The sequence below is a fragment of the Oncorhynchus clarkii genome, chromosome 11 (genome assembly GCF_045791955.1).
Source record: "Oncorhynchus clarkii lewisi isolate Uvic-CL-2024 chromosome 11, UVic_Ocla_1.0, whole genome shotgun sequence".
Lineage (NCBI taxonomy): Eukaryota > Metazoa > Chordata > Actinopteri > Salmoniformes > Salmonidae > Oncorhynchus > Oncorhynchus clarkii.
Window position 1 is genome coordinate 24,020,282 of NC_092157.1, and position 23,809 is coordinate 24,044,090.

The 23,809-nt window shown below is 44.3% G+C and overlaps 1 protein-coding gene across 4 annotated transcripts in view; it reads left to right on the forward strand.

The window, feature by feature from the left end:
• LOC139420392 (matrix metalloproteinase-16-like) overlaps window positions 1–21,785 on the forward strand; it is a 70,783-nt gene extending 48,998 nt beyond the window's left edge. For all 4 annotated transcript variants that reach the window (XM_071170444.1, XM_071170443.1, XM_071170441.1 and 1 more), the window contains 5 exons: window positions 1–98; window positions 8,255–8,393; window positions 13,902–14,052; window positions 14,389–14,504; window positions 16,899–21,785. The exon at window positions 1–98 is cut by the window's left edge and continues 120 nt beyond it. In XM_071170444.1, the coding sequence (XP_071026545.1) occupies window positions 1–98; window positions 8,255–8,393; window positions 13,902–14,052; window positions 14,389–14,504; window positions 16,899–17,227 (833 nt within the window). In that variant the 3' untranslated portion in view covers window positions 17,228–21,785. The remainder of the gene's footprint in view (window positions 99–8,254; window positions 8,394–13,901; window positions 14,053–14,388; window positions 14,505–16,898) is intronic.
• Window positions 21,786–23,809: the final 2,024 nt, after the last annotated feature.

The window sequence follows — 23,809 nt, forward strand, 5'->3', positions numbered from 1 at the left end:
CGGGGGACAAGCCCAGCCAGCCCAACGCCAAGCCTAACATCTGTGATGGGGGCTTCAACACCCTGGCCATTCTGAGACGAGAGATGTTCGTGTTCAAGGTGGGAAGTCACTGTGTTTAACCATCCACTACTTCAACTACATTCAAAATAACTACCTGAGTGGCAATTACCTTTGGCCATGTGAGAGTTTTCAACAACAAGAAAAACAACAACTTCATGACCGCATACAACAAACATACCACATATGACCAACACAGCAACTTCACAGCAAGATAGCACAACATCAACATGTCATGTTCCTGGGTGTGTGTGTGCATGCATACTTGTGTGTGTATCCAGCTCAAAGGACCAGGGCCCGCTTGCATAAAACACCTGCAGTTCATTTTCCCCTTATATCTTCCCTTAAAGTTTCCTTAACTTTCAGTCAGTTGCACAAAACATTTTAATGTGAATTTCCCCCTTAAATGAAGTGAAAAATTGAAGTGTGCCCATGAGGTCCCTTAAATGCTTCATTCAGTATGGATATCAATTTAAACAGCATTTGTGGAGATGAATGTTGCTTTCATCTGCTCTGGTTACAAAAGAGAAATGTCAACCAACCAACTTAGCTACTTAGGTAAACAATGGAAGGTGCACAATCCGTGGCTATAAAGCTAGCTGGCTAGTTAGCTATAGCTACTCTGTAAGCTTGCTTGACGTACAACAAAGTGATAGAATGTATTTTGAGAAAAAAGTAACTACAAGAAATGTGGTTTATTGTCTTCTGAAGCAATATGGTTATCCTATCTTGATTGTAGAAGTTATTTTTTTGTTATCTTACAAAATGAAAGCAACCTTTTTGACTTGTTGTTTAGTGAGGCCGTCTCCGTGGTAACCAGATACTCTTTCTGCCATACATGCCTTCAAAATACAGTAAAACCCCTTAAGTTTGCCCTTCCCTACGGAGATATTTGAGGGGCTCTGTGCAATGCCCTTAAACAATTCTCTTAGGTAAGGTACAATTATTCCTTAAGGTAAAAAAAACCCTTAAGGGAAACACTCTTTGGATCAGCCGCACACAAGGGTACTTTTAGGGTACAGTATAGGGGTAGAAAAATCTAAAAATAAACATAATATATCTTCAGAGGTACACGTTTCTCACCTGGTTGGTACCTTTTAGTATACATGTGCTGATAATCTATTATAATGGTACATTTTTGTACTTAATATTTTGAATATAAAGCTACAATCATCACGCACTCTCAAAAACCATTCCCATTATTATAATATTTCCCAGCATGCTCTATTTCAGGTTGATGTTTAGATTTTTTTGTTTCAATATGTGTGTTTTTGCATGCACATTAATTGATTGATTGATCTTATGCTACACAAAGAGAAATTGCATACATAGTAGTTGGATTTATTGCAGCCGTTATTGAAATAGTTGTTTCCAATTTAGATGGTTTAGGTTGTCTCATTTATCAATTTTCCCTACCTTGGCAGTCATTCTAAATGCAGGTTACAGGTGAATAACTCTGGCTGGATTCCAATAAGAATTACTATCACTTTGCAAGCAGCATAATGTGACTCGTCCGATGTGGCCAGGAAACCAGGAGTTTCAGACCACTGTTTTGGGCTAAAACTAGACTCAACATATGGTTTTATATGTCAGGTAGCAAAACTGATCTGTTAGTAGTTGGATTTATTGCAACCGTTTGTTTTTGCATGCACAAAAAAAGACACCCTGGGAAATATTCAAATAAGGTTTTACACCCTGCAGTGTTAAAACAACACCTAAAAACCCGTTTAAGACGTACATTTTTGCCCCTTAGAAAGAAAAAAAAGGCAACCACAAAAAAAGAGAAACGCTTACCTTTTCCAAATGTATTCTTCTGTGGACTACAAATAGTAAGGTACTATCTCATCCCCTAAGGTACACTATTGGCTCTTTTAAGGTACGAACTGCAAGGGTACAATTATATATCTATAACTAAAGGTACAAACGACTGCCTTACAGGATACCACGACAGTGACAAGCGTTTATACCCCTTTAAGAACAAATATATACCTTTATTTCGGAGAGTGTGCTTTCAGTTAGTCAGGTCTCAGAGTCGAACTAATGGAAAGGCTCTGTGTGGGAGGGCTTCATATATGTGCCTAATATGTACTAATGTAGCAGATAACTGAAGCACTCTGGGTAGTGTGTATACCCGTAGTTATATATAGCTACAGAGTAGTCAGTGGTTTCTGTTGGTCAGGAGATTTCAAGCGTTATCATCATTGAAACTCAAGGGGACCTATGTACTGCACTGTGGCTCATGTAATTAGCACTTTAACATCTCTAAAATGTAACTCTCTTCCACATTCATTTTCTTGAGAGGAATTTAACAGACTGCACTGTAGGATAGTCTACATATAGCACTTTATAGTGATTATGTAAGTGACTGAGTGACTCACACATTCTAAATGTGAGGTCTGTACGCTATGGCAGGGATGCGTTCCAAATGACACCCTATTTCCTATATAGTGCAATACGTCTGACAAGAGCCCTGGTCAAAAGTAGTGCCGTAAATAGGAAGTAGAGTGCCATTTGGGACGCAAGCCCAGGACTTGTTTGAATATCTATTAGCTTACATAGAAATAACATCTAGTCCAGATGGAATATGGTTTTCTCTTCCCAAACAAACCCCACAGTAGTAACCTCATCTCAGTTTACCCAGAACAAAAATGGTGCATAATTTGGTTTATGTTTACGTGGTCTGTCCACGAGAGATCCAGTAACAAACCCCACAGTAGCTTTCTGTACAGTAACAAACCCCGCAGTAGCTTTCTGTCCAGTAACAAACCCCGCAGTAGCTTTCTGTCCAGTAACAAACCCCACAGTAGCTTTCTGTCCAGTAACAAACCCCACAGATTCGTGATGTGTCTATGCTTATGTATCCTCATCCAGAGACTCAGAGTCTCCGAGTACAAGGCCCTGGCAGCTCACAGTCAGCTAATGCACGCCCGCACACACATATACATATGCACACACACAGGAGGAAAGGGGAAAGCCCTCCAGGCAACACAAAGATCAGCTATGTTCTCCACCAAAGAGAAAGAGAAAGAGAGAGAGCGGCTGTTCTTTTGTGTGTATTTTTCAGGGGTTATAAATAGCTAGTATTCATTGGTTAAGTAGGCTAAAACACGTGGAACTCACTGGGGAAATACCCCTCTCATAGAATATTGCCAAACACACTTACGCTGTGGTTTGGTTTATTTCATTTGAACAGTGATTCTACTTGTGTCTTACATTGCTTGGAAAAATCCTCATTCTCACTCGGCTTTCCAAAAAACAGTAACAGCCATTGCAGATTTTTCTCTTCTCCTGTCTCAGTCCACTGTACTTAATCATGGAGACAAGGCAAATGGACAAATGTATAATATTTGTGTGTAGGAAAAACCTTCAGGCCAACAGTCTCAGTGACCTGTGTCTCCATGAAAATGTCTGCCTAAGAACCCCTCTCACATGGTTTCTCCCTCCTCTCCCCTGGCAAAAGTTGGCGTGGAACAACCCGGCTTTGGTGATAGTAGTGGAAAGAGACATGAGATTTCAAGACAGAGCTAAGAAAGACAGATAGTACGTCAAATAGTGTCCCATAGGGCTCTTGACAAAAGTAGTGCACTATATAGGGAATAGGGTGCTATTTGGATGTACACAAAGGAACACAGGAAGTCTCAGTCTGATCGTTTATGAGTTTGGCACCTCAGCTCAGGGATGGATGGATAGATTTCCACAATAACGACTCTGTGGATATGAATCAAAACACTGGCCAACTACTCATGATTCAGGCCATGGATAGAGGTCATATTTAACTCGCAGATCAAAGAGAGCATTGACCCGTTTTATTTATTGGTTTGGTTTAGTGGTATTTCCCTCCAATCTTTCAACTCCAGAAAGAGTTGGTTTCAAGGGCTGTTGTACTATTGTTTTGTTTTTAAGCTGTCAATGAGCATATTTAACGAAGCTACAATGAAAATAAATCACATTCCCTGTTCTAACCATCATCATTATCTCCTCTCATGAAGAGACAACACAAAATCACCTATTATGCAACTTCCTTTATGTATATGAATTGTGTTTCTAAGTTGTTTTTTACACTATGCGTTTGAGCTCATTGTAATTATAGTGTGTGGCTTGAATCCGGTTTTCAAGAGAAGCTCTCAGCTTGTCCATCATCTGCAACAAAAGCACAATGCATGTTTTCTCCCAAATCCAAATGTGCTCCGCATGGTCAAGACACATCTAAGCTAGGTATTATGAGAGAGAGAGAGAGGGTGTGGGGGATTCTATTAGCATCACTTAACCAGCAGCAGAGGAGATGAAGAGGAAGTTAGTGCTACTCTCTGACTGGCTCACAGCTACTCAGAGCCAATCACAATCCCTCCCACACACATCAGACAGGAAGCAGGACGCTGAGAGTATGGATGTTCTGTTCAGGGTAACTGAGGTTGTCATGGTGGAGACCGACTGGTTAAGAGTGGGTGATTAACAACAGAGGGAGAGAGGGAGGGAGGTTGGAAGGGAGGTTGGGAGGGAGGGATACGTAAGTAGATAAAATACATGATGTGTAGAGATAAACAGTTTCCTGAACAAATAAGTCCTCTAATTGAATAGCAATTTGGAAGGATGTTTACTACTCATACTTAGGGCTGTATTCTCAATGTACATGAATTGGCTCCAGTAACAAGTAGAGTTGGAATCTTCATTAGTCTGTGCCTGTGGTATTTCCTCTGAAGCAGGTCTGTGTGCAGAGTGACTGTCTGTCTGGTTGATGGGTTACTGAGGAGGGAGGGAGGGAGTACGAGCGAGCTTTGGCTATTTTGGCTCACCTCGTCCTCCAGTTGATTGTGTTGGAAGACACGCTGTCACTACCTGCCAAGTCATTTAAAGATGAAATCTCCTCAGCCCTGAAAGACTGAAACACAGGTGGTCCCATAATGGGAAATAGGACTAGAGAGGATGGTGTGGTAGACCTACAATCGTTTTCAGCTGTAAGTTATATGAAACATTGAAGGAATATCATACGCTTCCATCAAACATCAAGAGACCCCTTGAGGGAGTATCTCTCATCGTAACTACAGTTGCAGTCTCAAACTCTGGGGCCTCTTCCGTACCCCCCTGCCTATCTGACGTACCACAGTGATGTATAACGGAGACTTTCTGCATTCAGACGGAGTCACCTTTCCTCCTCTCCGCTCTGCTTTCAACAGGAAGAGGAGGGAAGGGATGAAAGGAAAACACATGCTGTTCAGTAGCTTTCCAGTGTCCTTGACGGAGCTCAGAGCCAATGGTAAAACCATACAGCCAAGTCTGGATTTACAGTTATTACGACCCTGCCGTCTTCAGTGGTGGAGAGGAGGGGTTGAAGAGGGTCGGCAAGGTTTTAAGAGAGAACAGTAAACTGTACAGACATGACATGTTGCGTCCAGCAATCACCACCACATGATACCGTACATGCCCCAAAAAATTGCACACTTCCTTATGCTACCCCCTGCCTCCCACCCACCTCCTCCTACCCCCCTCCTCTCCCGTGCCCCTGCGTACAGGGATTGAGGGACACATTCTCATGCGAGAGCCCGATTTATACCAGAGCAGCAGAGAGACACTTCCTTCCTGTCCTGAATGTGTGAACAGATTTAGTGCTGGACTGGCTGGTCACACTAGGATGCAGTGGCAGAGCAGGAAGATTCATCCCTCCATCCCTCCACCTTTCAATCTCCATCTCTTTGACTGTGACTACACCTTTTGTTTGGGAAATGGGGGTTGTTTCTCTTTGTTCTCTCTCTTTCTCGCCTCCCACCCTCTTTTCCCTCCTTCCCTCCTTCTCCGCCCCTCTCCTCACTGCTCCTCACTGCTCCGCCCCTCTCCTCACTGCTCCTCACTGCTCCTCACTGCTCCGCCCCTCTCCTCACTGCTCCTCACTGCTCCGCCCCTCTCCTCACTGCTCCTCACTGCTCCGCCCCTCTCCTCACTGCTCCTCACTGCTCCTCACTGCTCCGCCCCTCTCCTCACTGCTCCTCACTGCTCCTCACTGCTCCGCCCCTCTCCTCACTGCTCCTCACTGCTCCTCACTGCTCCTCACTGCTCCGCCCCTCTCCTCACTGCTCCTCACTGCTCCTCACTGCTCTGCCCCTCTCCTCACTGCTCCTCACTGCTCCTCACAGCTTCCCCTCCTCTCTCCTCTTCGGTTGGGCTTGAAGAGAAGAGCGTGTGTCACTGAACTAGGTGTCTTTCACTCATCCATCCCCACCCATGTTTCTCCATTCTTCCCTTCCCCCTTGTCTTAACTGGAGTAGTGTGCTTGTCTCTACTGCCTGACTTCCCCTCTCTGAGGCGGTAGGTAGCCTAGCATTTGAAGAACGTTGTGCCAGTAACCAACAAGTCGCCGGTTTGAATCCCCGAGCCGACTAGGCGAAGAATCTGTCGGTTGTGCCCTTAAGCAAGGCTCTTAACCCTAATTGCTCCTGTAAGTCGCTCTGGATCAGAGCGCCTGTTAAATGACTCTGATGTATACGTACATGTGCGTTGATGTACGAGGTCTACTAGGAGGTGTGTGTTATCTGTGCTTATCCCTCTGAGGCGAACCCAGACCCTGGCTTCTTTCATCTCCACTCGTTTCCCCCCCCACTGTCCTCTCACCTTAACACACACGCACATCAGATCAGCCCCAATTGGCTTGTTTAGCCTCAGCTGACCTCATTGTTGACCTCTGTCACGTTCAGTCTCTCAGGGATGCCCCGATGCTGCTTTATGGCTGTCTGTGGTTAGGTGCTCTTACTTACAGCACTTTTAATGCAGGTCATTTATTAGATGTCAGATGTTGACTTATAGACCTACATGCATACCTGCAGTGATATTTGCACTACATTGAGGCACATCTGTGAACTCAAACATTCCGTGTGAAGAGTTTTTTATTTTCTTCTTGTCCTTTTTTGACAGCTGTACCTCTGTCTAAATGCATCATCAGCATTGCAAGGTAGCAATACCTTGAGTCTGTTTGTCTGCATTTGTAACAGGTTTTCGCAAACAAAGCAGAAATGAAACAGAGCCATAATCTTCTGTTACAGAGGTTATAGTAGTTATTTTGATTAGTTTGGACATTTGGGTAATTCCAAGTGCCAGCAGAAATGGCCTACATCTCAAGTTGGCTCACTGTCCATATTTTCAGAGCAGGAGAAAGAGGGAGATTGGAACATTTTGTCTTCTACAGAGTCGAAAGGAATCAAATAGCTCCGATTTCACAGTTTGATCTGTTTTCAATTACCGGGCTGAGTCCCATACTGAAGAAAACGCTGAACAATTGAAATCAATCAGGGCTTAGTGTAGAGTGGAGGGGCCATGGGACGCTGTGTGTGTGTGTGTGTGTGTGTGTGTGTGTGTGTGTGTGTGTGTGTGTGTGTGTGTGTGTGTGTGTGTGTGTGTGTGTGTGAAAGTGTGTGTGAAAGTGTGTGTACATGTCCTCCACACACACACACACACACACACACACACACACACACACACACACACCCACAAGAGAGCGACCGAGGGAGTTTGATAAATGGGCTGTGCAGGTTTTAATGTGAATAAGGCGTGGTGTTGTGATGATGCCAGTGATGAGGTATCTCTATCCTTCTCTCTTTCCCCCTCACTCCCCTCATCCTCTCTTTCTCTCTCTCCCTCTTTCGCCCCTGTCTTTCTCTCACTGTCTCTTCACCCTCGCTCTCTACCCCCCCTTTCTCTGTCTCTTTCTCTCTGTCTCTATTTCTCCGAGGGCAGGTCACTGTGTGTTTGGCCTCTGTGGAAGGCTAGAGCGGCCATTCCGTGCCAAGGGTGTGGTGTCTTACTGAGCCATAATGTCTTTCTCAGCTGGGCCTGTGAGCTCTTTCCTCTGAGTTTTGGCCCAACTCTCTTATCTTCAGGTTACATCCAGCATCAAAAAGACAGGCACACCTTAAACTTGGCTATGCGCATTTTTCCTTTAGATTGTTATATTTTTCCTCGAGTTTCTTCAAAAAACTGAGCCATTTGACCTGAATAGTTTAGCATGTTTACAGTACAGGTTACATACTAATAAGCCTAATGGATGTTGATGCAGAGTAATGGAATCATCTCTCGGTCATTAAGCTTCACAGCTGTCAAACTATCCAGCTGGGTTTTGATTTCCAACAACACATTTTAGCTTGTGTTGATATGTTCGTATGCCAGTGTGTTAATGACCCTTTCTCTCTCCTCTCCTCTTCTCTCCTCTCAGGATCACTGGTTTTGGAGGGTACGGGACAACGCAGTGATGACGGGGTACCCCATGCTCATCAATGTCTTCTGGAGAGGACTGCCCCCCAAGATAGACGCTGTCTACGAGAACAGCGAGGGGAAATTTGTCTTCTTCAAAGGTAAGGATGCCCACAGATGTATTATACATGATCTATATCAGGTATGGGCAACTGGCGGCCCACGGGTCTGGCGGCCCACGGGTCTGGCGGCCCACGGGTCTGGCGGCCCACATTGAAAGTCAATATATATAAAAAATGATTTAAAAAAATAAAAAGAGTTCTTAACAGGGCGTGTTTTTTTTTTACCCCTTTTGTAGGTTTTTTGGGGGGGCTCATTCTTACTTACTGTTGAGAGTTAGAATAATAGTACACAAAGTGCAATTTTGAAATGTGGTTGTGCATCAGCAGTTACTCAATTAGCCCATGTCAGCTCATTTTTGGGGGGTTTGGTAAGTTAGTCTAGCGGCCAGCTATCTAAACTTGTAGTAAGCATGGTCGATTTACTGACCAGGGTGGGGCCCATTGATCATCAGTTATCATATTAAAAGCTGCACGCATTTGCCTCCATCCTACAGTATTGCAACATGTGTAGAATAGCAGGAAATTAGCTGTAAAACTGCACATTTTTCTCTTTTCCCCCTGACCAATGTTGCCCATCCCTGATCTGCATAATCAGACAAATCCTAGACCAAAAAGCATTTCCAATAGGATACAGTAGGATGGGTCCTGCTCCTTATTCTTGGTTATGTGTGTGTGTGTGTGTGTGTGTGTGTGTGTGCGTACGTGTGTGCGTGGAGTGACGTGGCTGTAGTAGAAGGATTAACCAGAGGCTTATCTCTCTAGACTACGTGACTATAGACCCTGTACTTACTGTAACCCAGGCAATTTGCCTCTTAATCTCAGACAGTCAAAAGCAGTTTGTCCTTTGAAAATGTGCGTGTGCGTGTGCTTTCATGCATTGTCTCTTCCATAATCAGTCCATTTGAATGTATGACCTCACTAGCCCCACTGCAGCACAGATTAGTCTCTTCTCTGAACGTGTTTACATCGTATAAACCTATAGCAGACGAAGGGGATGTCTCAATATATACATTTACTGAAAGAGACAGCAAATAAACAAACAAACAGACTTGTATACTCCCATGAGAGAGGAAGGGAGGGATGTGGGGAAGAGAAGAGACGGGTGTAAATCTGGGTCTGTCTTGATAATAACTACAAATCACAGATGGCTCGCAAACACATTTCTGTTTTTCACAGTTCCTCGAAAAACAGACTAGTTGTCCCCTGTGTACCCGAGAGCTCCTGAAATCCCTTCTTTCTTTTTTTTCTGGTTGTAGAGTTGAGATTTCCATGAAATGAGAGGGTTTATTACTATGTCCTGTAATAGAACCACCGTGAGCTTTAAAAACAGAAGAAAGTGACTCTATAGGTAACAATGTAGGCTACGCATATTCAAGTAGGTGTCTGTGGAGATAAGAATTCATGGACGTTTCTTAATTGACTTTGAATGCCTTATAAGGCAAAGCTTATGAAGACGTTCTGCCATTGTTTGCAGCAGACTCATGCAGACTCAAATGGCACCTCATTTCCTATTTAGGACATTACTTTTGACCAGGGAATATATATTTAAATGTTTTATATTTAAACTTTATTTAACTAGGCAAAGAATAAATTCTTATTTACAATGACGGCCTACCCCAGCCAAACCCGGACAACGCTGGGCCAATTGTGCGCAGCCTGATACAGCCTGGAATGAGTGATACAGCCTGGAATCGAACCAGGGACTGTAGTGCCATCTCTTGCACTGAGAGGCACTGCGCCACTCGGGAGTCCTAATTTAGAGAAAAGGGTGCCAATTGTGACGCGGACTCCCTGTTTTTTAAAGCTGTGTTATACAAACACTGAATCGGCATGTAAATTAGACCCTCATTTAAATAAATATGCATCGCTCATAACAACCTTGTTTCTTAGCTGTCTGCCTTTAGGACTAGGGATGTATATGTTTGGTGAAATCTGCTCATAAAGAAAGTCATTGACTCAATAATGTCCACTCATACACTGCTGACCTTTAAATTGGAGCAATGCGATAAGACAGAAAGTTATAGTATCAAAGTGCACTGACTATAAGGTTGTGTCCCAATTGTCAACCTATTCCCTATATAGTGCACTACTTTTGAACAGAGCCCTATGGGTTCTTGTGAAGCGTAGTCCACTATAAAGGGAATAGGGTTCCTTTTGGGACTTAGACTAAATGTAGAAGAGCTACCAGAATAACGGCATCAACCCGTTAATTCGGTAGCACTGCATCCATGGTCTTTCTGATTAGCCCGACAGAAACACACACGCACACACACACGCACACGCACACGCACACGCACACACGCACACGCACGCACACACACACACACACACACACACACACACACACACACACACAATGGGTATATCAATGCTTGGCTCTAAGAGAATTATGCATCTATACAATCTACCACTCGGGGGAGAGAGAGACAATTTAGCTACGTATACTGCTAGAGCCAATCAATGATTTATTTAGCTTGGCCTTGATTATGTTTCGTTTCTTTATACAGAGAAAGCTAGCCTACACGGTCAATGCATGCCCTGTGTTTTGTAATGTTTTGTGTGGTCACTATGTGAAAGAGTATAGCGAAAGTGTGTGTGTGTGTGTGTGTGTGTGTGTGTGTGTGTGTGTGTGTGTGTGTGTGTGTGTGTGTGTGTGTGTGTGTGTGTGTGTGTGTGTGTGTGTGTGTGTGTGTGTGTGTGTGTTTGATCTGTTTTCAATTACTGAAGAATACAGACAGAAGAAAATGTTGAACAATTGAAGTCAATCAGGGCTTAGGGTAGAGTGGAGGGGCCATGGGACCCTGTGTGTGTGTGTGTGTGTGTGTGTCTTTACGTAATGTGTGTGTGTGTGTGTGTGTGTGTGTGTGTGTGTGTGTGTGTGTGTGTGTGTGTGTGTGTGTGTGTGTGTGTGTGTGTGTGTGTGTGTGTGTGTGTTTACGTAATGTGTGTGTGTGATCTACACACATATACATGTGTGTGTACAATACACTCTGTGTGGTCCATGTGGAGGAGGAAGGAGCCTGTTGTTCTTGGCACCTTGCCCAGACTCAATGATCACCATCCCCTGTACAACACTGTACAACACTGTTTAGACATTGTTAGGAGATAGCAGGAGATTAGCAGTGTTCACTGCAGGAGGAACATCTGAGCTAACATTAAATACTGACAGTTAAAGTTAAAAGATGTAGTCAGTCTAGTCTGAATCATTATTTACTCCCCAAATATCTCACCCTGGTGAGTTCTGAGAAGCCCCTTATGTCCACTATCCTTCACAACCCTCTTAACACACACACCCACCCATACATACACACACACACACCCCAATGCCCCTTGACCCAGTTTACCCAGACTTCCTTAGTGCCTGTGCCAGGGGGAGGGGCTTGGCAGGGCTGGAGTAACCGTGGTAACCATGAGCCTGCTATGTATGGACCATGAGAATAAAACAGGTGTAATGACAGGCATTTCCTGTCACATGGCCCTGTCACGAGAGCTAGGCTATACTCCTGCGACCTTCCCTCCCCTTCCTCTTCCCCTAAAACCTCCAACCTTCACATATCCCTATGTCCCACCCTCACTCCCTCTCCCTTCTTCCCTCCCTTCCTCCCACCACAATCACAGTTGCCCTTCTCTTCCACAGACAGTAAAACCAGTTCATTTCCTCCCCAGACCTATGCCAGTGAATAAAAAAAACACTTCCTGGGCTCACCAAGTCAAAACCGTGCCACAACCTAATTACCAGAAACATATCTCCTATCCCGCCATCCCTCTCTACCTCCCTCCTCTTTCTCCATCCCTCTCTACCTCCCTCCTCTTTCTCCATCCCTCTCTACCTCCCTCTTACTCCCTCCTCAACTCCCTCCTCCCTCCGCTCTCTCCATCCCTCGCTACCTCCCCCCTCAACTCCCTCCTCCTCTCTACACTCTCTCCATCCCTCTCTACCTTCCTCCTCACCCTCCATCCCTCTCTACCTCCCTCCTCAACTCCCTCCTCCTCTCTACACTCTCTCCATCCCTCTCTACCTCCCTCCTCACCCTCCATCCCTCTCTACCTCCCTCCATAACTCTCTCCACCCCCTCCACTCTCTCCATCCCTCTCTACCTCCCTCCTCACCCTCCGTCCCTCTCTACCTCCCTCCATAGCTCTCTCCACCCCCTCCGCTCTCTCCATCCCTCTCTACCTCCCTCCTCACCCTCTGTCCCTCTCTACCTCCCTCCATAACTCTCTCCACGCCCTCCGCTCTCTCCATTCCTCTCTACCTCCCTCCTCACCCTCCATCCCTCTCTACCTCCCTCCATAACTCTCTCCACCCCCTCCGCTCTCTCCATCCCTCTCTACCTCCCTCCTCACCCTCCATCCCTCTCTACCTCCCTCCATAACTCTCTCCACCCCCTCCGCTCTCTCCATCCCTCTCTACCTCCCTCCTCCTCCCTCCATTCCTCGCACAAGACAACACTTCCTCAAGTCTCGGCTTTGCACTTCTCGAACCTGATCATAATGAATAACACTATATGGACAGCACTCCTGCTTTGAGATACTTCTTGAATACAGGCCCTGGCATCTAGACTCTTAACGCATTGCCCAATGTTACACCCTATCCCTGAGCCATGGTCAAGTGTAGCGCACTTTTTAGGAAATTGGGTGCCATTTGGGACTCAGAAAAAGACTGCCTCTTGGTTTGTGAGAAGTAAAAAATCAACAACTGACAAAACAAATATGCCACTTACCACTATTAGGCAACACTTAAGAGGTTGAATACTACTGGAACAGTGGTAAACCTGCCTGGTAGAAGACCCAAGTGTATCTTGTCCCCACTAGCAGTGAGGAAGATGGTTCGGGAGGCAAAGAAAAGACCAAGGGCCACAGTTGGAGGCGTACAGAACTTGGTTTTATCTTGGGGTCAACAAGTCTCCAAATCTACAATTAGATGCCAACTCCATGCCAGTAGGCTATTTGGAAGTGTTGCCATAAAAAAAAATGTATTTAGAGCAACCACCACATGTAAACAAACGCCTGGAGTTTGTTAAATCATTGACACTTTGACCCAGACTAATATATTAGATGACCCACCTAATATATTATCATGTGGTTATATATAAACAAAATTGAAAATGCTGCAACTCTTGTGCAATGTGATATGACTCTAACAACCTCGCTGTACTGTAACATTCATGATCTCCAGTGATGTAGTAGTCTAGCAACAAACACTACAGCTTCAGATATGGTACACCTTGGGGTTCTGAAACTGATTTGGTATGGCTCACGTTAGGCAGGCTGGATTATAGTTACCCTGCCTGGCCAACCAAATGTCATCCCCAGGTTTTAGTAACCCCTCCTGGCCAACCAAATGTCATCCCTGGGTTAAATCCCCTCAGTGCTGGTGAGTGAGTGGATGCGTCCCAAATGGCACCCTATTCCTTGTATAGTCCAATACTTTTGACCAGAGCCCTATGGCAAAAGTAGTGCACTATAAAGGAAGTAGGGTGCCATTTGAGACGTGTAATGTCCCAGCAGTCCCTCTGAGCCCTGTTGTCCTTGTGTCTCTTCCAGGGAAGCAGTTCTGGGTGTTCAAGGACACCATGCTCCAGCCCGGCTACCCCCAGGACATCTCTATGTTCGGCCACGGCATGCCAACCCAGAGCATCGAGACCGCCGTCTGGTGGGAGGACGTAGCCAAGACATACTTCTTCAAAGGGGACAGGTGTGTACACTGAGCTGAGCTGTGTGTGTGGGTGGAGTGGTGTGTGTGGGTGGAGTGGTGTGTGTGTGTGTGTGTGTGTGTGTGTGTGTGTGTGTGTGTGTGTGTGTGTGTGTGTGTGTGTGTGTGTGTGTGTGTGTGTGTGTGTGTGTGTGTGTGTGTGTGTGTGTGTGTGTGCCTTCGTGGGGAATTGGGGATGTGTGTGTGTCAGTTCATGTGTGTGTGTGTGTGTGTGTGTGTGTTTCTAATGTATTGGGACTGGGATGCCTATGAAATTGTGAGATGTGTGTTTTGATGTCTGATTATCCCACACCCTAATCCCCATGGCTGTCTGTTCAGGTACTGGCGCTACAATGAGGACATGAGGACAATGGACCCAGGCTACCCTAAATCCATCACTGTCTGGAAGGGCGTCCCAGACTCTCCACAAGGAGCCTTCGTAGACAAAGCCAATGGTATGTCCACCTATCTATCCCATAATACCATTATTACTAGACAGTAACATAATGACACTCACGTCTCCCTATCTATTAATCCTCTCCTTCCATCCGCTAGACAGTAACACTCACATAATATATACCAAACATAGTCTTTACTTCAGCCTCGTAAATACACATTTTAATACCTTGTAGCTACAATAAGCTATGATTTTAGTAGCCATGTTTTGACAGTATATTGTAAGACCCAGTTGGAATATGACAGGGAAGCAGAAAACAAAATACCACAGTCTGCTGCCCAATCCGGTTGAGGCCAGTTGGTCTGCACAGAGGGTGGGATAGAAGATGAGGTTTCTATTTTTTTTGTCAGGCCTGCGGGCTAGACTTATTAGACAAGTGGATCGTACAAAAAGCCTGAGAATGGCTCCTATTGGTTGGTAATGGCCAGCAGGGCGGGGTTTGAGCGGACCTGGCAATGCCTCTATGGGAAAAAACAGGCCAGGTTGGGAGGCGGAGCACACTCATGCCATCTGTCCCCGTCCCTCTCAAGGGGAACTGCCCCATCCTACCTTCAGGCTATGCTCAAACCCTACACCCAAAACCGAGCACTCCGTTCTGCCACCTCTGGTGTCTTGGCTGTCACAACCCTACTGGAGGACTGCTCCCACTAAGCCCAGTCAAAGCTCTTCTCTGTCCTGGCACCTCAATGGTGAAACCAGTTTCCCCCTGAAGCTCAGACAGCAGAGTCCCTGCCCACCTTATGAAAATGTCTGAAACCCAGGTAAACATCAATGGACATCCGGTGTGGTCAGTGCTCAGTGGGTGAGGATGCTTGTTACAGTAAATGGAAGGAAGGTAGGGGGTAGGTGTCATGGTAGGTGTCAGTAAGAGCCAGTAGAGGTGACATTAACCGGAGAGAGAGAGAGAACAGGGATAGAGTGGCAGAGAGAGAGAGAGAGAGTGTGTAAGACCCCTTTTCCATCTGTTTGATCAGAAATCATAACCTTTGCATATTTCCACATTTATAAGATGGGAAATGGTTGAAAAATGTATATATGCCTTAATTTCTCAAAAATATATGCTCTTAGCTTTCGTTTGACACCCAATTTGACATGCTCCTATGAACTTCTCACGTTGGTGCTCATGGGTCCTTTCACATGGAAAATGCCCAGAAAATGGACTTGCAACAATAGCTGGGTGAGACAACCACATATCTTAAAATGAATGTACTAATTGTGATTAGCTCTGGATAGCGTCTGATAAAATGACTGAAATGTAAATGTAATGACGATGTGGGAAAACAAGTCACCTCGAAAATGTACCCTGATCATCAATCATTATCAGGGCAAGTGACAGTAGGGTAGGCTATACTCCACTGTTTATAGATGTTTGGTTGGGTCAGTGTGACTGGGATCTGGGATGCTTGAACAGAGGTGTGTGTTGTATCGCTCATCCGCTCCTACACACACCTTCACACAGTGTTCGGTCTTATGGTGGGATTATTTGTCTCTCTGAAATGAGAGACAAACAAATACATGTCTGTCATTGAACAACTGGGCCATGATTAGATAGTGAAAAACCACACCAATCTCTTCTATAATTTGATTAAATAATAAAAGCTAATTTACCAACATTTCTGAAAATGGATATGGAAAATGTATATATAGGGTTTTGGAATTAAACTCTTCTTTCGCCCACACCAGTCAGAGCTCAACTAAAAGCCAAGTCTCTCCCTCTCTTCTTTCCCAAGATGAATCTTTCAGGACACTGCTCTCTCGCGCGCGCGCTCTCTCACTCCCTGGGTTGCTAACCGTAAACAACTCAGCTGCCCATGTGATTTAGAACCCCATTCTCTCTGTTTCTCTCTCACTCTCACTCTCTCTAGCTCTCTCTCTCTTTATCTCTCTCTTCCCTTCTAAAGAACTCCTCTGCTCTGTGCACTTGGAAATAGAGCGCATATCTCATCTATTCTTCCCTCTCTCTTTTCTTTGAAGAATTCATGAATAATGCAGAGAGGTATAGAGGAGAGGAGAGATGGGGAGTTTAGCCAGGTTGTCATGCTGGGGATATGTCACTGGTTTACAGTGTGTTTGTGGTCCAGTGTTTCAGGTCATCCAGAGAGGAGTAAGCACTTGTCTTTATCACTGCCCAGGCTTTATTCTACTGGCCTGTAACCCCCAGGGATATATTGGGCGCCTGGAATAAAGAGAGAATTACAAACTACAGGGAAACAAGTTCTTTACCAACCTCAGATTGACATCCAAATGAATCCTGTGGAGACCATATTAGGACTGTGAACATATTGTACTTAATTGTATTCTCTTTTTCTCTCTCTCTCTCTCTCTCTCTCTCTCTCTCTCTCTCTCTCTCATCCCCCTCTGTCACTTTCTTTCCATCACTTTATCTCTCCAGGTTTCACCTACTTCTACAAAGGGAAGGAGTACTGGAAGTTCAACAATCAGAGGTTGCGAGTCGAACCCGGTTACCCCCGCTCCATCCTGAAGGACTTCATGGGCTGCGACCTGACCCCCATCGACCCCGAGTGGCCGCCCACGGAGGACGTCGACATTGTCATTGAGCTGGAAAACGAGGCCAACACAGTGAAGGCCATTGCCATTGTGATCCCCTGTGTCCTGGCGCTCTGTCTTCTTGTCCTGGTCTACACCGTCTTCCAGTTTAAGAGGAAGGGAACGCCCAGACACATACTGTACTGCAAACGCTCCATGCAGGAGTGGGTGTGATGACTGGTTGACACACAGGGGTCCGCTAGTTGGACCAATATGACTTTATTATACCCTCTAGTATAATGGAATCAATGGTCCGGAAAGGACATCCAGACAGAGGTGGTGGCGGTTGCAGTACGTCGGTGACTCCACTATGATCTGATCTCATTTTAGGCCTACTCCCAAGACTCCCCCGTCTTTTCAAATGGGGGCGGGAGAGGGTGGGGCCTTTGCCTAGATACCCCTCCACCCTGAGATTGAACAGAGGGTACTGTTATTTTGTATCCCATCAACCCCCATTCCTAGCCCTGCCCTTTTAGGACGGCGCCTGGTGCAACCGCTCTTAAACGGGGAAGAACTTTCATGTGGCGTTCAACTCTTCCCATGGTGCACTGCGTCAGTCATCTTCCTGTTGTCATATCAGGCTGTCGCCCAATCAGAGGAAAACAGCCGGTTCTTATCTACAGTATCTTAGGTCTTAACCCCTACTGCACGCGCTCAGAAAGACAAAAGACCCCCAATAACAAATGTTGCTGAAGTTAACCACCGAGTTACCAACTCCTGTCTCTTTTTATTGTTTTTTCCTTAAAAATATCATTTATTTTTCAAAAATGAACTTTTTTCCAGTCCCATTTAAAACAGTCCTGAAGAAAAATACAACCCAAACCAAATAAATACTTTTTCCTCTCTAAAGAGGATGCTTTTTTTTTTCATCATCATTTTTGCTATCACTTTCTTTCTCTTTTCTTTTCTTTTTTCTATCCCTGCTCTTCTTGATCGTTTATGCAGTGGAAACTTTGACTGTTGTGGCAGTCTGTCTCAAAAACAGGGGCCAAAATATTTTGCAATATTTTTAATCGCCTTAATTAAAGATCAATTGTGTTCTTCTTGTGTTTCATTTTCTTGTTTTTTGCTATTTTGTATACTGCTTTGTTTGTTTATTTGTTTACTTGTTTATTGAAAGAGCTGTTGGGGCCATATTGGTTGCTATCCAAGATAAATAGTCATGGGTTCAACAAGCTGCGTGCCAAATGACACCCTATTCCCTAGATACTAGTAGTATATAATATCTAGGGAGTAGGGTGCCATTGGGGGCACAAACCATGTTCTATTACCCAGAGGCCCCAGCGCTGGTTTGCCAGACCACCAGAACAGGAGAAAGATTCTGCCTGTATATAGAGTTTAAGATATTAGTCAAAATAGGGAGGATGAAGGTTCTTGAAAAAAAGCCACTAAAGTTGAGTGTTATGGTATTGTTATGGTATCTGACTTGATATATATATATATATATATATATATCAGTTTGATAGGAAAGACTGATAAATTAAAGAGATTAAAATGCTGTTACACTATAGATTTGCTTATTGTTTGGTCCTGTCAACCGACACTTACCCCTCTGAAATGGTAGTTCTGTATTGGTTAAGTTTGCATCCCAAAATAATTGTATGGTCTTTGTAAACATACGGACAGACCGTATTTAATCTTCTTGACTGCCTTGTTGAGAGAGTTCTACTTAAGTCACAGACGCCTACTACCCATGATGCACTTGTCTCGACCGAGGACCAATAGGAGTGACAGTGACGTCAGTCAAGACAATGCAGTGTCTTCTCCTGTGTCCAAGTGCATGCAAGCATCTACATCCACGTTTGGACTGCTCAGAAAACTTCTACGAAAATAAAACAGAACAAGTGGAAACAAACAATATGGACAAACCAGATTCACAGATACAGCAGTTTGTTCCTCCAGTGCTTGAAAACAGGTTGCAGTTACAGTTCGGTGGAACATTCCTGCAGGTTCCTTGTATGCGAATAGAACACACCATGTGGCATGCAGCTTGACCAGTGGTTCTGCCCAAAGCTTACGGAAGGACTCGATGACGATGCTCAAACTCTTGAATATACCTTGTCTGCATCTATTTGTTTATGTTTCATGGCTGCGGGTTCCCTTTCTGGTACTATAAAAACAAAAGAGTCATTGGAACCTCACGATTCAAATGGAACATATCTCACCGGAGCTATAGGAAGCAGGCATTTAGGTCATTTCTTGGTAATTGGCGAGTTTAGGTTAGGTTGGCCAGAGGAAACTTGATTTGATTTGGTCACCGAATTCTAAAAAAGTAACTAGTGTCGTTGCTTCATGGTGAGCAGTGTTTGAATGTGTGTCTGTTTCATGATAATGGTTTCTACTTTCTTTCTTTTTGCAAAAACAAATGCGACATCCTTCTTCCTTCTTCGTGTAAGACAGATTGGGACAATGGAAAATGTCCTGACAGAATTAATAAATTGATCAGTATATGATTAAAAAATGATGCCTTGAAACTCATTGTTTATATTTATATATACATGATATCCCCAATGAAGCGTAAGGGTGTGTTATGTGAATAATTTTGCTATGGGGGTGTGAGGTGGGATTTGACATGTTTTAGCTATGTGTGTAAGCTTGCCCCTTGCTGTGTTCTTAATGGTAAATCCTCACCAAATCCAAACCTCTTCTGCTCACAATCCATTTCTTTAAGAAGAGATTAACTCACACATGTCTGATGTGTAGAAAACAACTCAATTGGTTTGAGATGTCAAGACACAGTACAGTGCTCTCAATAGACATGTACTTAAACCTTATTTACCAGACACTCAGCAAGTATACCGCAGCCAGGACAAATACAACAAACTCTAAATATATTCTCCAAACTCTAGGGGGATTTCCTTAGTCTAATCCGACCACAAAAGGAAAAATGACAACATTTATATTTCAGACTTAAACCATGTTGATGTTTATGCGGGAAATACCAAGACTGAAAGCTCAACATCCTTCTAACTGGTATTATGTGTCACATTAAGTTGCGTGATAAAAATCAGACCTTTTAAAGATATGCAGGCATTTAAAGGCCCACTCTGTGATTCTTACAGCTGTTTTTGATCATTTAAAAGCATGCTGGAAAGCAGGCTACAGGGGCAGACGCCAGACAGTAGTGTTTATTCTACTGCCACTGCACTCCAGTCCAGACGGTAACTAACTGCCATCAACAAAGAGGTCGACCCAGTTCACTTACTTGGGCTTTGGTTGTGGTCATGAACACACATACGGGAGTAAGACGATAGCCCTTCTGTGGCTAGAGAGTTCACTGTTCCCCCGTCACAATACAACTCAGCTGCAAAATGGCGTCTGTGCTGTGAGTCTGACTTAGACAATGGCATAATGGTTACAGTTATGTTTAGAGCACAATCCAGCCATGGCTTTCTTCTAGGGCTTTTTGTCTTCTGTTTGCACTTTTTACCACTTACCAAGTGATGCAAATACACTCCTGTTTCTTTTCAAATGCCTGTGTGTGTGTGCGGGCGTGTTTGCCGCCTGCGTGTCTGCCTTTTACGTCTCTAGCATTACTTACCACTGGCTGTGTGCTTATTCACAGACGTAAGTCCGGGTCTCTTGTCTACGTCTACATGTCAGTCAGTGTGTGTGTGTATCTACGTCTGTATCTGGTTCTGTAGCTCGAGACTGGAGCCTGCACTATCCCTTGGAGACGTGTTGCTCTGGGAGGCAGGCTGAAACATTGGTGCTAACCGAACCTACAGAACACTAGCCAGGGTTTGGAGCTATGGCCATGCAGGGCTAGTTTTATGGTGCTGTTTTTCTTTCTGTTTTTTGGTTGTTTTTTTCCCCCTATTCTGTCATTGACTTAAACTTGAGTGATTACAACGTGAACAAGAGTAATACATTTTCATTTAACACGAGTCGTTACGGTGCAGTGTTTAATGGCTGTAGGTAAATGGAAAGCATATATCATCCTGGTGGTTGTTAATGTAATGTATCCCAGCAGCCACTCTGCTGAGAGACTAGGGTCGCTACTAAAAGGTCACAGGGGTCAAGTAGTCACCCAGACCCAGTGGTGTATAGCCTGCATCCCAAATGGTACCTTATTCCCTTTATAGTGCTCTGTGGACTCTGGTCAAAAGTAGGACACTATAAAGGGAATAGGGTGCCATTTGGTACGCTCCCATAGCTTACAAGGTCTGATGGTATGGAGGAAAGAAAGGAGGGATCAAGAAATTGAAAAGGTAAAAGTTATTTATGTTTCACTGTAATACACCAGCGATTGGAAGCGGGTTGGAAATACAGGTGTTTTCTGGAATAGCTAAGAAATATAAATAATTGTTCAACCATCTTCTTACCTCTTCTCACCATCGTCCACATCTGTTATCAACTTATCAGACAGAGAGTGGAGGGGTTAACAGTGATAACCACAGGACTTGTGTGTGTGTGTGTACTGAGTCAGATGTATGCTGTTCCATTGTATATGTGTGTGTACAGTATGTGTGTATCAAGGGGACTGACCCCCCCCCCCCCCCTCATGCACACACAAACACTATGCTATGTCTTCATTTTCCTGTATTCATGTCATTACATTTGGGGAGGGGTCTTATTAAGATAAATAAGAAACATAATGAACTACACATTAACCATCTTTTGTATACTATTTTCCATCTTACATACATGCTGAGCATCATTCTCTACATTGTGTTGTATCAATGGAGCCTGGATCCATCTTGTTGATCAATAAAGACATTTTAAAGATGTCCTCATTTGCGTTTTGTCATGTTCATGCAAGTGTGATACTAACACATCTTTTCCATGTCAAGTTTCAGTTTGTTTTCCATTGATGTTCACTAATATTCATTCGACCTCAGCAATATAAAATAAGTGAAATCCCATTTCAGCTGTGTTTTCACTGTCATGAGCCAGGTCTTACTATGGCTGCAGTAGAGTATGTATCAAGGCAGGAAAGCATTTGAACTATTTCCTCCATGGATGGTTTGGTCAATTAACTATTTTTACATCTTCATTATTGCTCTATCCATACAATACCACACCAGGGGTCATGTTGGGTCAAATATATCTTCCCACAGCACCTCAGTACTTTTACTGAACCTCCCACAAGGATAAAACCATTTTTAGGAAGGAAGTGACAGGTGAGAGGTTTCTCCCAGGCCTTCAGTTAGCTCCCATATAGAAACAAAATACAGTACATTGAGTTCCATTCCATATATAAACTGGACATTAGAGTTCCTTTCCATACAGTACAGTACATTCCTCTCCAACTGTGGTAAAGTTAAGGTCTGATCCAGAAATAAGGCTGTGTCCCAGATGGCACTCTATTCCCTATATAGTGCACTACGTTTGACTAGGGCCCATGGTCGAAGTATTGCACTAAATAGGGAATAGATAGCTATTTGGGACACCCTACTCTAACGCCTGGCTGTATCCCTTGGCCTCCAATAAGGTGTTCAGAACACACTGGATGGACATCTGTTTTCAATTTCTATCAATGGTTCCAAAGTTTCCCCCATTTCAATGATTCTTGCTGAAATGTACTTAGAACAACATCTAGTGTGGTATGAAAACATATTTAAGATGTGTTATATGTTCCAGACACTCAAATGAGATCGATCACTTAAAGGATTCCTGACTGTACAGTACTTTAGCTGTTTTAATCACTGACCCATGATTCCCAGGAGTTGCTTGAAACCTGAAGCCTGGTGTTAGCTCTCCGAGAGAATGCCTAGGCTTTAGCGCAGTGGGCAAACATAGTCTTACAGGAGACCCAAACTAAAACAGTTATACTGTCTAGTGGGTCTTCATCCTAGGTGTGTACATACACACTGAGAAACGACAACTTGGCTATATACACGGGGTACCAGTCTACATTGAGGTAGATATTCACATATAGGTAGGGATAAAGTGACTAGGCAACAGGATGGAAAATAAACAGTAGCAGCAGAGTATGTGAGGAGTCAAAAGAGTTGGCTCAAAAAGGGTCAACTATTTGAACCAGTCTTGTTGATGTGGATGGGGGTTTGCTTGGCTTCCATTTCCTGTTGTCCACGATCAGCTCCTTTGTCTTGCTCACATTGAGGGAGAAGTTGTTGTCCTGGCACCACACTGCCAGGTCATTAACCTCCTCCCTATAGGCTGTCTTAATGATGGTGTTGGAGTCGTGCACGGCCACGCAGTTGTGGGTGAACAGGGAGTACAGGAGTGGACGAAGCGTGCACCCCTGAGGGTCCCCCGTGTTGAGGGTTAGAGTGATGGGTGTCTTGTTGCCTAGCGTCACCACGCGGGGTCTTCCCGTCAGGAAGTCCAGAATCGAGTTGCAAAGGGAGGTGTTTAGTCCCAGGGTCCTTAGCTTAGTGATGAACTTGGAGGGCACTATGGTGCCAACCTTAGCTTGGAGGGCACACAGGGACTATGGTGGTCTGCTTGAAACTGGGTCAGGGAGAGATTGAAAATGTCAGTGAAGACACTTGCCAGCTAATCATTAGTGATCGCTGTTCTGATGTCCAGAAGCTGTTTTCGGTCATAGGAAATTATGGCGGAAATATTATATGACAAAAAGTTAAGATCAGAGTAAATAAATTGGTCAGTAGCCAGTAAAACGGCAGCTATCCACTGCAGCACCATTTCCATTTTCAATTCTACACTTATTCCACATTGGTTCAACGTAATTTTATTGAAATGGCGTGGAAACAATATGGATTCAACCAGTGTGTTCCCAGTGGGAAAATAATTAGAAAGAAGAAATAGAAAAGGAAAGAGTGAGAGAGG